Here is a 12,500-nt window from a genome sequence, read left to right on the forward strand (position 1 = left end):
ATATTATACATTGATGAAAGATATTCAAAATATCTCGGCTGAAATAGAACAGAGGCCTATACCATCCAATGAGTGAAAATTGTTCAAGATTTAAGATGGCAAACACTGATTGTCACTCAATGAATACTTCCAATGGCTTCAAAAAGTACATTAATCACCCACACATTCATTGTTTTTGCAATACCAGATTTCACCACAAGACGTCGTCAAAACTCAGCGTTTTAAATAGAAATGAAATTTGAGTCCAATTAAACGGTTACATTTACATATTTTGAAAATAAACAAAATCACTATAACCTGGTGAGTGTGGAGAAAGAATTCAACGTTAGACGGACACGATCTTGTTGTTTTCATTATATTTGACGATGCCGTGGACGCAAAAAGGACAATATCATTTAAAAATTAGATGGAAACAAGACAATCCTGTTAAAAAAGTCTAAACCGCAATGACAACAATTATAATCTAAAATATATAACATGTTTGATGCCTTAAACTTAATAAAACAACCAACCTTGAGCTTCTTACGTTTAAAACGCTGAATTGATTGCCACCTTGTGCGTTTCCTTGGTAATGAAAAACACCAATGGTGGGTGCCACGCCCCCCTAGCCATCATTGGCTGTTTCAATTTCCCGGAAATGAAATCAAAATATACATCATTTCAACCCAGGGCTATTTTATTCTCCTATTTCCCGTTTTTTCATCAATTGAACCTCTTCATTGTAAGAAAAATGGCAAGTGTAAAGTGTGTCTCCAAAGGTAAGACATTTAATACGATTTTATCTTTTGCAAAATCGTCTCTTATCTAACCTTAGAGCGCGTGACTATGTACATTTTACAAGGCAAAAAAACAGGAAGTATCCTGCCTCTTTTTTAAAGTTATTTGTAAAAATATAAACAAATTAGACCTGTAAACTTGTCATTGTGCTAAAATAGAACTTATATTTGTGTTTTTTTAGGCTTGATAAACGAATGCAACTAGAATATGCAATAAAACGCGCATGGGTCAAAAAGTTAACGATCCAACATACATTAACTTGTAAAAAATGAAAAAAAATTATTGCCAACTTTGCGTTTTGCTAAAATAGAACTTGTGAAAACGTTTTTTGTCTGTAAATCACTTTTTAAATTGAACTAAAACTGTTGTGTTTTAGGCTTGATCAATAAATAAATGTCATTTGGAAATGCATAAAAAATGAGTGTAAAAAGCTAATGAACTTGGAAATTTAAGCCAACATACAAGTATTCCTAATTTGAAATATTTTCCCAGGGTGTGGCGCCCCGGGACCCGTGCCAGCCGGATCCATCAGACTATACAGCATGAGATTCTGCCCTTTTGCACAGAGAACTCGCCTGGTGCTGAACGCCAAAGGCATCAAGTAAAATCCCACTATTGGCACACCCTGTACGATTTAAAACAACATAGTAATTGTTCTCTCGCTTTCTATAACAGGCATGATATCGTCAACATCAACCTGAGGGACAAGCCTGACTGGTTTCTGGAGAAAAACCCACTGGGTCAAGTACCCACCTTGGAGACCTCGGCGGGGGAAGTCATCTACGAGTCGCCCATCACCTGTGAGTACCTGGACGAGGTTTATCCTGAGAAGAAACTTCTTCCTGAAACTCCTTTGGGGAAAGCTCAGCATAGGATGTTGCTGGAGAATTTTTCCAAGGTACTTCCACGTCGAAAATGATGCATCCTGTAAAGTATTTAGAATTAAATCACATTTTTTGTTGTTGATAGATAACACCACTAACCTACAAGATCCCAATGGGCCGACTGAAAGGTGAAGACATCTCGGGTCTTCATACTGAACTGAAGAAGAGGTTTTCTGTTCTAAATGAGGTTTGTTGGAAAAAAATCACTTGTGTTGGGAGTTTTGAAGCGTGATTAGATTTTTTTTTGTATTTTGCAGGCACTAGCAAAAAAGAAGAGCAAGTTTTTTAGTGGTGATGGAGTGGGGATGACGGATTATATGGCGTGGCCGTGGTTTGAGAGGCTGGAGGTGTTTGAGTTGAGCGAGTAAGTTGTGAGAATCGTTTGGGCTCAATTTGTGAGCAAAATTTTTAAAGGAGGATTTGTTTTTACCTGGCAGTTGCTTGGAGGGTTCCCCCGAGTTGAAGGCTTGGGTCCAGCGTATGTCCCAGGATCCTGTTGTCCAAGTCAGTGGACACAGCGTGGATATCTACAAGGACTACTACAAGACTTACCTGGAAGGCAAACCTAATTTTGACTATGGTCTGTAGAGTACTTCAAACAACATTTGGTTTTCAATAAAAACCTATTAAAACCCATTATGTATATTCTTGAGTATTTTTTACCATTATTTCTTATGTACTGAAACACAAAGGAAAGGTCAAAACTGTTACCAGACATTACTTTGGAATGAATTCTATACTGACTGTCCATTTTGAAGGAGTTTAAGCTCATTTTATTGGTTGAGTTTAAATAGGAGAAAATAATGGAATAGCTGCCATGTAAATGAGGTACTTTAGATTTTTAGATCATCCACCCTCTATCAATCCAACCTCCCACTAGACGAGAGTGGACTATACTCTTGCAGTATGGCGGCGGCGTTCCTCGACATCTCCTGGACGTGGCGCACTGTGGCCGCGTGAAGGTCTCTTTTCAACACCAAATCCCGGAAGAGATTGACCGGCTCTGCTTTGAGGATGCTCTCCGGGAGTTTGAGTTCAGGTGGCACTCTGCCATTGCCGATCAGGGCGTGACAGAGTCGCTTCTCCCGAAGGCTCCTGTGCATGAAGTCCAGGATGTCTCTGAGTCTGGCCTCCGTTTTGTCGGCCGTCCACACAGACGCTGGGTGGAGAAGCAAAATGTGCAATAGGACAGTTTTCCAGTGGTAGTCGCTTAACGCGTTGGCCCCCGTGAGGGTTGTCTGCTTCCGGTGCAGGAATGTCACCACCTGGAGGCAGTTTAGATGGCAGGGATGCGGAGGTAGAAGTTTGGATAAGTGTTTCAGAAGATCTCTCTCGTAGACGGCCAGTGAGAGAGGCCAGAATGGATCCGGGGGTCCATCTCGGGCCGATGGGAAGTGAGACACCAAATAAGCGTCGGTGTCCGCCAGCTGGATGGCGGGGATGATGTTCACCATGACAGCTTTCCCTGAAGGGAATCGGACTTTAAGGGCGCCGGGGGCATCCAGACGCCGAAAGGTGACCTGGAAGTCGTATTTGTGGGAGATGTGACCCCAAGCTTGGGTAAGGGACTCTTGAAACCACTTCATCACGGCGTCCTTGCCCAAAAGCGACGAGGGTTCGCAGAGGTCTCCGACGGGCGTCACGTCATTTTTGCCATGCAGCAGGCACAAAACGTCCTCTCCAGAGTCCACCAAAGCGCAAGGGCAAGCGTCCCCGGGCGCGCTCACCTGGACGGTGCCACAACCCCGGCGGTCGGGGGGCGCCCGGCTGGACGCATCGCACCAGAGGCCAACTCTGAAGTCCAGCGGCTCCGGAGGCGACAAAGTTACGAGCAGGTCGCACGTCGGAGGTTTGCGAGTCTGCCGGGATTCGAACACGCTTCCGATCCCGACAAAGTCACCCACCTCCGCGAAGGTCCGGCGGTCCGAGAGGCTCCTGAGGGATTCCAGGAGGTCGTCGGCGAAGCCTTCCACGAACTCCCTCACCCTGGCCGTGTCTCTGGAGGACACATGGATGCGTTTATCGCAGAAGTAGCTCAACACGTCCTTATCGAGGACCATGGCGGCAGAAGGAAGCGTCTCGTCATCTTCCGGCGCCCCGACATCCGAGCTCGCCGTTTCCGCTCTACACATCTCAACGCCAAAGAACACCAGGAAGGATACGGTACCCCAGAAGTACCAGCTGTAGGCTTCCTCCCATTGGCCGCCCTCGTCCGGCCGGGGGAGCTCCGCCTCCAACTTGATCCTTTCCCTTTCGAGTTGCTCTGCATGCTCCCGCATGCGCGTCATCAGGTCCTCGTCTTCCTCCGCCATCTTTACATTTTCTTGCGGGAATAAGGAGGGCTGGTTCAAAATGGCGGCGGCGACCACCACAAACAGCTTTGCGACGGCTCCTGGCATCTTCGCCCTGTTTTGGGTAACCGCATTTAAGTGTTTGGCGACCCGTTGTGGAGTTGTAACTCACTTCCTGGAACATAGAATGAAAAAGTAGCATCACAAAAATGTAAATATTAACACACAGTCCACCATTGCAGGAAGCCCATTAAATTCCAGGACTACCATGCTATGTGACGCACTAAAACGAGAGGAAGGAAGGAAAGCTCAACTTTTTTTCTTCTTCTTTTTTTTCTTGTTGATAACATTTTTTTCCTGTGTCTTACCCTTAGAAAACAACCCTTTATTATGCTTGCACCACCCCTTAAAAAAAGAACTTGGCCTCTGGGGAAATTTCACGATTAAGTGGATATATCACAGACTGCTAGAGACGAATGACGTTCAGGAAAGAAAATGATAAACATTGCAAGAGGAAGTTACATAAGAAACTATTTATGACCCAATCGGGCGTTCTGTGAAAAGCAAAAAATAATCATTAGTATGGTAGTAGTAAGGTGACAATACATTTTACATATTTTTTTAAATGTACTATTTATTTATTGTGACCATTTGGACATACAATCCATTAAAAAAGAGGCAAGTTTGCCAACCACTGGTTGTGCAATAACACATTTTAAGTAGTCTAACCTTTTTCCTGCCATTAAAAGTCTTAAGTATAATCATGAGCTCATGTTTTCTGATGGGGAAAAAATTAGAGCGCCTCAAGTACTCAATTTCTCGCGTCCAACCATCACGGTGCCAAAACGGCTCCTCCCTCCTCCGTTGTCCAGGCAACAAAATAACGGAAAAGTGACCACAACTGCCCACTCTTCTACTACGACATGATTCCACACGCGTGAGTCACATCACTAGCCGGTGTTGTTTCAACTCAAGCACATTGTGAGGTCCATTTTCAATGTTATTTTAAAGAGTTAATGGAAAAAGCCTGAGCGACATCTTAGCGTTAGTAGTCTAGTGTCTTAAAAACTAAGTTCAGGGTAAAAAGTTGGAAGTAAAATGTCAGGGCTTACCTTTGACGAGAGCTTTGTTCGGTCTCATGATGGAGAAGTTTGTGCGGTGGTCGGCCGGGGAAACGTAGAAGTTTGTTTCAAGTCTGCTTCGATTTCCTGTTGGAATGCACCACCCAAACCAGGAAGCCACGCCCAAAAGAGGAACCCCGTTTAACCCTTTCATCATCATTTTGGTGTTAACCTTTGAGTATTTTATTAATGAATTCCTGTAAACAAAAACAATGCTATAACACTGTGATAAATGAATCCAAGTATCTCGTAGTTTTTTGCACATTTATATATAAATATGATTTTAAAACTAGGGAAAAACATGAATGGAAACATTCCAACATAAACAACGCAATCTATATTTTAAAAATCGACACATTAAAAGTCACCTGAGATTACACACCAAACATTTTCCACCTTGTAAAACATGGAGCCTGGTCTTAAATGTAAAAGAATGTTATTTGGCACGTTTTTTCTAACAAAAAAAAGACAAATTTAAACGGGATTTGATAAAATATGCATCACCTTCTGTGCCGTGTATTCATTGCCGTTACGTAGGATTTGCACCAAGGTATTCATGGCGCCCATGCCCTGCCTCTCCACCCATATCGTTAGTAGACGCCTCGTCCGCTCATGAGCGTCATTCGGGTGGTCTAATTCGCAGTTCTCGATCACGATAGCGTCCATCCCACTTTTGTGCGCCACGTCCTTCATAGTCTTCCACCCGAGGACCTCCACAACAGCGGGCACATACTGCATCGGGTCCCCAACAGGCTCTAAAGTTGTTGTTTTTTACAGGTCAGAGAGCTGGTACGCAATAAAATGTTGATATTGTTACTTACTGTTAAATGGCTCCCTTTCCTGGAAAAGTACAAAACATAGTCAGTAAAATTTGTATATCAAATATCAAAGCGGCTCAAAATTACTTACAGACTCATTTGTTGCTGGACTCTGGATTATGCGTGGGGATTTCTCTGTTCAGTGGAATCATCCGTAAATGAAAGACGCCATGACAAAGACGGGAAAATCTAAATATTCTAATATCAGCAAGAATACTCACTTAGTTTCTTATTCCTCCAGATAAGAGCAATCACAACTAATGTGAAAAGTGCAAAAGCGACTCCTGTACAAGCATACGATCTCCCTAAAACAAAAACATATTAAAGATCAGGACATATACAATAGAAATGTTTTTAAAACTTACATTCTAATTTGGCATTGCAAACTGTGTCATTGGAGGAATTGCATGCTACTTTAACACCTCCCAAGCCACACCTGAAAAACAGAAAATTATTATTATTATCAAATGTTTTCTTTTTGCAATAGTTCATTTGGGCAAATTATTATTCTTTTTTATTCTTGTAAAGTGCTAAAAAAATTGCCATTTTTTTTTAGGAGGGGATTTTTTGGGTTCTGATACAAAATGCGTATTTATAGCAGCATGTTAAAAATGGCATAGTAAACTACAGAAAATTGGTGGTATTTGACAGCTCTGCAGATGGTATTTTTAGACCTCATATGCTTCATATGATGTTAAACTTACCATGTACAAGGACTGCATATTGTACAGCCATTATTATTGGGCACAATACAATAGTGATAAGCTTTGCAGCGGCACTTGGTGTCGCCGCCTCTGGTGCAATTCGTCTCCACCTCCAGACCGACTACGAGGGAAAAAAAATAATGAATCACTTTCAAACAATAATAAAACAAACATCATTCGATTAAAAAAAAAAAATAAGAACAATAATGTCATTGGCTGCCATTGTCAGGGAGGAACCCCCAATCCATACAGAACACTAATTCTTTCTTTATAATAGCAGCCAGTGAGGTAAAAGTGTACCATTCACGTGTGAGCAGGACGTGCAGCGTTTACAGCTTTTGTCTTGGTTGGCTTGGCTGTTGTACGTGCCCGGCTCGCATCGTTCACATTGCGTATCTTGCGAACTGGCTGCTGTGCAGTGCTCCTTCAAGCGCTGACCTGCAGGGATGGGATGTAGCATTAGGTATGGAGCTTTAAATCACATCAAAAATGTTTTTTTCATTGGCTTACCTATGCCACACAGGCAACAGGTTATTGTACCATGTTGGTATACTCCATCTGCACACTGGGCTTCTCTTTTCATTTTGGGGAGCAATGATGCCTGAATTTTGACCTCGTCCCTGTAGGGGTGAGAACATCACATTTAGGATGAATAAAAATTTGACACTTCATATTTTACTGATATTTTTGACATATACAAAAAGTATAAAGTAGAAAATTGTCTCCAAGAGGTATATTTGAGGTTCAGCTATCAACAGGAGGATTAGTAAAATATATTAATGACTTTGTTTGAAAGTGAACGCGTTTTAAAAGTCAGAAGGACAAAATATTTCAAATGTTGTGTCATGCTTTCAAACATGTCAAACACCGGTTTTACTGGAAGTCCAAGCATCCACGGTCGACGCCATTTTGGCGCAACCGGTCCAAACAGTACCAATGACGGGATAGTACCACCCCGCCCACTTAAACGAAGATGCGTGAAAAAATACGTTTAACTGCTGAAATAAAATTGAACAAAAAGACGAGTAGTGTAACAACTGCGTCCGTGCTAAGCGTCCAATTCCAAAAGTGAAAGCACACTATTGTAAAACAATACACGAATGTTTCCTGAAAAAAATACCTTAACCTAAGGCTAACTCATTAATAACAACCGTTTAACCTCGGCTTTTAATCATTCTCGAGTGTTTTTTTTTCAAGTAAAAACATAAATGGACACCCACAATTCATTTCAAACCAATTCAACATTTACTTACAGCGAGGAACCGGAGCCAAAGGTGACAACGTAGAAAAAATACGTAAGAAACGTCAACGAATAACGACTCCCCATGTTACTCCACTAAACTAAACTTATTTAGAAGTTTAGGTACTACACTAACAAGACTCTGATTAGGAGGCGACATGAGCTCCCACGCATGCGCACACTTCAGGTGACAAAAGGTGGCTGATTGAGAAACGACTGCTATTCTCCTGCCACGCGCTAGAGGGCGAAGGTTTGCTTTGTAAGAGCAGGGAATGAGAACAATACAAGAATAGAAAGTAATTTTTGTTCTAATTTTTTTTTACAATTAATGAGATTAGATTTACTGCAATCTTAGTAGAATTTGCATACCGCACTTTCCTAATCATCAAATATTTTTTCTACTATTATGCTAATTTATTTGAAACTAAACCAATTCATATACAATAAATACTTTTTTTTTCCCTAGAATTATATGTACCTAGTACCCAAAACATAAAAAGAATAAGTTCAGACTCAAATCCTAATGTATAATTAAAAGTTAAATATTCTACAGATGAACTGTACTGGGGTGTACCACCAGGGGGAGCAGGAATTTCATGGGGTATTTGGAAGAAACGTATTTAGAGGTTAGTATTAACATCAGTCCAATCAATTTGACCTGTGATCAAACCGTGTTTCAGTGCCAAAAGACCAAACAGGCTAAATTTACTACTTTTGGTCAAAATGTAGTGGACATGTATACTCGTCCATGGCAGCCAATGCTTTAAAGAGAATATTTCTCTTCGAACGGTGTGCCCGAGAAGCTCAGATTTCGTCGCCAAGGCCGAATGGCGACGGCTGGCACGACACGTAGAACAGGAAGTCAGGAGTCGGGCCGCTCTTCAACTACAGGAAATAACCTCAGCGCTCATGACGTGGGTCTCGGGGGGGAAAGCTCTGCAACTTCCACAGACCCAAAGCATTGTTGTGTCCAGAGCAGTCAAAGGAGGCGCCGACTAGTAAATCTGTCCACTTGCCGCTTTGAACTATAATTTCACCCACTTGAAGGGAAACGCTACCCATAATCCAAAAGTGAAACTAGTCAAATATCGCTCTACTCGAACGGAGAATTGTGTTGAGACCCCCCTTGACAACACATCCAGTGGTTTGCTTAATTAGAGCTTAGCGTATCTGTAAATGGGATTTGAGGAAGAGGATGGTAGAGGAGAGAACCCGTTACCTCCAGGAGGGACGACAATGAGAATGTCCCGTGGAGACGACGGATCTGTCGGGGCTATTGATATTGGAGGGGGAAAAAAAATCTCCAGTGGGACTTAAGAGGCTAAGCTGAGCCCGTGGGGCGGCCCGAGCAGGCCTAAACCCCGCTTGTCCTGTCCTTTACCTCTCCTCTGAGTGTTTCGTTTCATTAGGTACACGCAGAGGATGACGGCTAGGGACGTTTGGTCGCCTGGACGTTTGGTCGCCTGGACGTTTGGTCACCCGGAGGTTTGGTCGCTGGACATTTTGTCCCCGTTGGTGGCCGGTCTTTTGGTCGCCGGTCAAATGGTGACAGAGAGTTTATTGTTGAAACCAGCTCTCTAAATTATATTCAGAGTTTAATATCTAAGAGGGAGAGTTTGATTGGCCACCAAAAGACCGGCGACCAAAAGATCGGTCACGATGAGAGAGAAGCCCACTGGTGCCAATCCAGACAGAAAAATGATGTAATAAAATGTTTGTACCTTTCTAACTTGGCGAACAATTTCAAAATCCACTACGCCAGGCTCCCTCTCTTGGTGAACTCCATACCTACAGGGAAAAAGAAGTCCACTATTAATTAAACATTCCTGTATTTCTGATCTAACTATAACTATTGAAAACAAAATATGAAACAACTAAACAAACAAAAAAAATCTTAAAATACATCATATCCTATATATGTGAATTAGACATTCAATCCAGTTTGCATTATTTCAAAATCTATCCATTGAACTTGCATTTTGCATATAAAATATTGATAACATTTCCATAAATCATAAACACAAAGTCATGTGAATTTCAAATCTGTGAATAAAACTTCTATATTTTGGCTTTCATTTACCTAGCAACAAATCTGCCTTTTTTTCCGGCAACTGGCCCATATTACGATTTGACCCCGACCCCCCCCCCCCCCCCCCCCACACACACACACACACACACACATACACACAAGCACACACACACATGGACAAACACACCCACCGAGCTGTCACCTCCCACCAGCCTGGAAAATATTAACCTCAGGTCACCTTTTCATCTAAGTCGCCGCATCAGCGTGCCCGCGCGGACGCCACGTGCACGCACACCCAAAAAATCTCCCTCGAGAAAAGCCGACGGGAGAATTTGGGGAGCGGCCATCGGCAGGAAAAACGACAACGCTCCCCCGCGTGCACAAACGGAGGCCTGGATCGGTGGCGGGATTAAAGGAAAAAAGGGAGAAAGTTAGCAGTCGGGAGGAGGAGGAGGAAATGTTGTACAGGCGCGGCCTATAAATAGAGCGTGATTGTGAGAAGCAGGCGAGCCAGCCAGCGAGCGAGCATTCATTATTCAGCCTCGTTTTGCCGCCCGTCTTCTAAAAAAATGCTGCTGTTTCGGCGTGGTTGGCGCCAAGCGGTTTCCTTAGCTAGCGCTATCCCCATCGCGTATTTTTCAGACGCCATTGCAGATCTTAGGGATGAATGTATTACAAAATGTACATGGTGAATAGTTGATGCCGACCTTCATTTGAGTTGACGTGGAAGACTGTCAATGGCAATTAAAAAGTTAAGGGCGATAAAGTACCCCACAGTCTGGGTGTCTTGATTTCATGTGGGTCGGACCATTTTAGATAGAATATTTAGATTTTTTTGATATACATGGATTAACAGAACTGGATTAAAATCCCTGAATATTCAGTTTTTTTTATAGATTTAAAACAATGTTTATTTTAGCTTTTTTAAATATATTTTTAGATTTTACAAAATGATTTTTGAACTAAAAACAGAAAAAAATGGATTTAAAAAATTAGAATTATTGATTTAAAAGGGGGAAAATCAAGAAATTTAATATACATCGAAACTCTTCATTTGAATTTGATCCTAAAACATAAAGTCAACACTCATCGTTTACTTTCCCGGGCCACACAAAATGATGCGGCGGGCCATATTTGGCCCCCGGGCCGCCACTTTGACAACAGTAATCTGGCGGTATATTGCAAAAAAAAAGCATATTCAGTCTAGAAATATTTTCCATTTTTGACTAGGAGGTCAGACAGCCATGATTGGCATCTATCACCACCAATGAGTCAATTGAGCATAAAGCACCCCCCAGAAAAAAAAACTCTTTAGCGGTCTAGAGACGCCACGGCTATTGTCTTCCACGCACGTGCCCTCCACCGCCATCTGCTTTGTTCCGATCCATCCACAGACACAAAGGCGATTTAACAAGGCCCCACCAACGAAACCAGAATGCCATTTTTCGTCGAAGCACGATTACGGACGCCGGGAGAAGACGCTTTTACACCAACGGAGCCAAACGCGGGAGGAGAGGCCTCATTCATAATTCAGAGGCGTCGTCACGGCGATCCGAGAGAGCGGGACGCATCTGTCTGCATGACGCCGCCGTTGCCTGCGCGTTGCATCACCCGGCCGGCTGCCTTTTTTTTTTTTTTTTCTCCGAGAGAGTTTTAACGCGCCGCACCGGATGTGGTCTCATTTCGGCCTGGCGTGAGAGCTTATATTCGTCACGCCGCCTTCTTTTGACGTTTTTAGGCCCTGCTCTCCCCAGATGGGCTCGCCAGAAAAGGAATACGGAGCCGATAAGCTAACGTTGTGGCTCGGAAGGCGCATTTTTCAGCCTTAACTGGAAGCCCATCCCCCCACCAGCGCCGCCGCCGTGTCTTTATGCGCGCATGTATAGCCGTTTTCCCCACACAAAGAGGCGCGTGCGCCTTATTACACACGCGTACACACACACAAACACGCAGCTGGTCCGTCTGACCTAGTTTATTTCTGTAGGCCCGTCTTAATGGAGTATTATTGCGACGCTATGTCGACATTTGCATTTCTGCGCCGTCACGGGCAGATGGCACCAAAGGTCGCGTGGACGATTGCGTTGGGTCGTCGTATGTCCGAGCTATTTGGACCGGGAGGGGTGGCGGGCGGATTCATTGGTGAACTGATTAGCGATAAATAAACTAGCACAGGTTAGCATAGTTGGACAGGATAGGTAAAACTAAAAAATGGTATTGACCCTTAGTGACCCCTAGTGACCCCAGGAAACTGCCTCTCCACACTCTGTGTCAGACTCGGGTTTAGATATAATATTTAGATTATTTTTTTATAAATGGATTAAAAGAACTGGATTAAAAGGCCTGAATATTCAGTTTTTTTTAGATCTAAAACAATGTTTATTTTAGCTTTTACAAAATGATTTTTGAACTAAAAACTCAGAAAAAATGGATAAAAAAATGACAATTATTGATTTAAAAGGGGGAAAATCAGCAAATTTAATATACATCTATACTCTTCATTTTAATTTGATCCTAAAACAGAAAGTGGCACTCATGATTTTACTTTCCCGGGCCACACAAAATCATGTGGTGGGCCAGATTTGGCCCCCGGGCCGCCACTTTGACACCTGTGGGATAGATAAAACAAAGAAAAAAAT

The 12,500-nt window shown here is 42.8% G+C and overlaps 3 protein-coding genes across 6 annotated transcripts; 1 reads left to right on the forward strand and 2 right to left on the reverse strand.

Moving 5' to 3' along the window:
• The first annotated feature begins 615 nt into the window (after window positions 1-615).
• On the forward strand, window positions 616-2,297 carry LOC144205351 (glutathione S-transferase omega-1-like). The gene is made up of 6 exons (XM_077729674.1): window positions 616-758; window positions 1,270-1,378; window positions 1,453-1,675; window positions 1,747-1,848; window positions 1,919-2,025; window positions 2,099-2,297. Exons 1-6 carry the CDS (start codon window positions 638-640, stop codon window positions 2,247-2,249), a joined length of 813 nt encoding a protein of 270 aa, XP_077585800.1. The 5' UTR covers window positions 616-637; the 3' UTR covers window positions 2,250-2,297.
• A 120-nt stretch (window positions 2,298-2,417) lies between these two features.
• itprip (inositol 1,4,5-trisphosphate receptor interacting protein) lies at window positions 2,418-5,204 on the reverse strand. The gene is made up of 2 exons (XM_077730396.1): window positions 5,065-5,204; window positions 2,418-4,127 (listed from the first exon to the last, which is right to left on the reverse strand). Exon 2 carries the CDS (start codon window positions 4,058-4,060, stop codon window positions 2,522-2,524), a length of 1,539 nt encoding a protein of 512 aa, XP_077586522.1. The 5' UTR covers window positions 4,061-4,127; window positions 5,065-5,204; the 3' UTR covers window positions 2,418-2,521.
• A 36-nt stretch (window positions 5,205-5,240) lies between these two features.
• fas (Fas cell surface death receptor) lies at window positions 5,241-10,270 on the reverse strand. 4 transcript variants are annotated; one of them, XM_077730399.1, is made up of 10 exons: window positions 10,056-10,270; window positions 9,557-9,623; window positions 7,106-7,215; window positions 6,896-7,033; window positions 6,596-6,716; window positions 6,257-6,327; window positions 6,113-6,196; window positions 5,983-6,026; window positions 5,895-5,913; window positions 5,241-5,828 (listed from the first exon to the last, which is right to left on the reverse strand). In XM_077730399.1, exons 3-10 carry the CDS (start codon window positions 7,176-7,178, stop codon window positions 5,548-5,550), a joined length of 831 nt encoding a protein of 276 aa, XP_077586525.1. In that variant the 5' UTR covers window positions 7,179-7,215; window positions 9,557-9,623; window positions 10,056-10,270; the 3' UTR covers window positions 5,241-5,547. The 4 variants fall into 4 exon arrangements, with proteins under 4 accessions (XP_077586525.1, XP_077586526.1, XP_077586527.1 ...); XM_077730400.1 differs by having other exon boundaries at window positions 10,052-10,270; XM_077730401.1 differs by having other exon boundaries at window positions 10,103-10,259.
• Window positions 10,271-12,500: the final 2,230 nt, after the last annotated feature.

Source organism: Stigmatopora nigra, chromosome 12 (assembly GCF_051989575.1).
Source record: "Stigmatopora nigra isolate UIUO_SnigA chromosome 12, RoL_Snig_1.1, whole genome shotgun sequence".
In the NCBI taxonomy this organism is placed as follows: domain Eukaryota; kingdom Metazoa; phylum Chordata; class Actinopteri; order Syngnathiformes; family Syngnathidae; genus Stigmatopora; species Stigmatopora nigra.

Coding starts and splice junctions, on each gene's coding strand:
- LOC144205351 (XM_077729674.1), top strand. CDS start 638: ATGAAATCAAAATATACATCATTTCAACCCAGGGCTATTTTATTCTCC. Junction 759..1,269: donor TGTAAAGTGTGTCTCCAAAG/GTAAGACATTTA, acceptor ATATTTTCCCAG/GGTGTGGCGCCCCGGGACCC. Junction 1,379..1,452: donor CTGAACGCCAAAGGCATCAA/GTAAAATCCCAC, acceptor TTTCTATAACAG/GCATGATATCGTCAACATCA.
- itprip (XM_077730396.1), bottom strand. CDS start 4,060: ATGCCAGGAGCCGTCGCAAAGCTGTTTGTGGTGGTCGCCGCCGCCATT.
- fas (XM_077730397.1), bottom strand. CDS start 7,922: ATGGGGAGTCGTTATTCGTTGACGTTTCTTACGTATTTTTTCTACGTT. Junction 7,034..7,105: donor CTGTTGCCTGTGTGGCATAG/GTAAGCCAATGA, acceptor CCATCCCTGCAG/GTCAGCGCTTGAAGGAGCAC. Junction 6,197..6,256: donor TTGCAATGCCAAATTAGAAT/GTAAGTTTTAAA, acceptor TTTTTGTTTTAG/GGAGATCGTATGCTTGTACA.